The 1,266-nt window shown below is 63.7% G+C and overlaps 1 protein-coding gene across 1 annotated transcript in view; it reads right to left on the bottom strand.

Annotated features, from left to right (window-relative positions):
* Positions 1-158: 158 nt before the first annotated feature.
* The window catches only part of CUNH1orf127 (chromosome unknown C1orf127 homolog), an 18,282-nt gene continuing 17,174 nt past the window's right edge, over positions 159-1,266 (bottom strand). Inside the window, 1 exon segment of the mRNA XM_025048527.1 lies at positions 159-220. Coding sequence (XP_024904295.1) covers positions 159-220 — 62 coding nt within the window.

Here is a 1,266-nt window from a genome sequence, read left to right as displayed (position 1 = left end):
TTATCAGCCAAGACAACCCTGATTATTTATTTATTTATTTGTTTCGCCCGCCGGCCGGGGCGTTGCTGGAGGCCTCCTCGCCCTGGCTGCGCTTCAAGCCCCACTTCCAGTGACCGGCCCCTCTGGAAGGGGGCGGGAGCAGAGACAGAGACAGACGTTCAGGCCACCGCTGTCCGGTTCAGGCCACCGCTGCGCTTCTGGGCCAGGGAGCCGGAGAGTGCTGGTGTCCCCGGAGGTCAGCGGGGTCACCGGGGCTGTCGGAGCCAGGCGAGGTGCCAGCTGCTGCCATAGGAACCAAGGCGAGGGGTGGTTAAGCCAGGAACACACAGGAACACTTACTATTCTCCTCCCATGGGATCCTTTACAGACCCGGGGTCACGGCCCCTGGAGGCCCGGGGGAGGGGTGTCTCGCACCACAGATCTCGTCACCGCCACCCCGCAGAGATGTCTGCACTGTGGCTCAACGCTTTCCTTGCTCTCCGGACGAGCCTACGTCCCCTGGGCCCGGGAATCCAGCGCTCTGATTCACGCATTCTGAAGCAGTAACGAGGATGGCCCCCGAGTACCCAGTATGGGGCCCCAACCAAAGGCTTCATGGCCATTTCCTCACCGACCCTCTAATCGCCCCACTGGGGAGGAAGTGTATGACTGATTGGGAAACCGAGGCCCAGAAAGGTTAGTGCCTTGCCCAAGGGTCACACGGTGAAAGAGCAGAGAGGCCACAGAGCGGGGGACCCTTCCCATCCCCCCAATGCTGGGACAGGCGCTTGGTGGGGGGTCCAAAGGCAAGGCGTGCCCCAACTCTGCCCACCACACTCCTTCACACTTGGGGTCCCAGGGAGGGGGCCTCTCAGAAGCCCCTCCACAGTATTCTGAAGCTCAAGAGGCCTGTGACTTTCAGGGCTGGCTGGGAATGCAGGCTGTCAGCTCCCGCCGGGCGTCCCTTGGCGAAGCCATGTCCGTGGGAGCCCACAGGCTCCAAGTTTGCTGGCCACATGTGCAGCCCTCGACTCAGCCTGTTCCACCAGTTAGCGGGCGGGGGGCTGCTCTGCACCTCAGGCTCCCCCTGACCCTCCCACGATGCAGCTGTGGACTTCCTGGAGGTGGAAGCCAGGGGCTCTCCTGAGGAGTGCCAGGGGGCTGCTTTCTGCTGGCAGCTGCTCAGCAGTGAGAGCTGGGAGGGGGCTGCCGGGCCCACCCTGGGCCTCCCCACAGTCCCGAGGCCCTCCGACAGACATGGGGCCTGGCTGCTGCCACCACACTTTG

This window comes from Pteropus alecto, unplaced genomic scaffold (assembly GCF_000325575.1).
Source record: "Pteropus alecto unplaced genomic scaffold, ASM32557v1 scaffold125, whole genome shotgun sequence".
NCBI lineage: Eukaryota > Metazoa > Chordata > Mammalia > Chiroptera > Pteropodidae > Pteropus > Pteropus alecto.
Note: the sequence above shows the minus strand (reverse complement) of the source record. Positions and strands in the feature narration are given on the sequence as shown.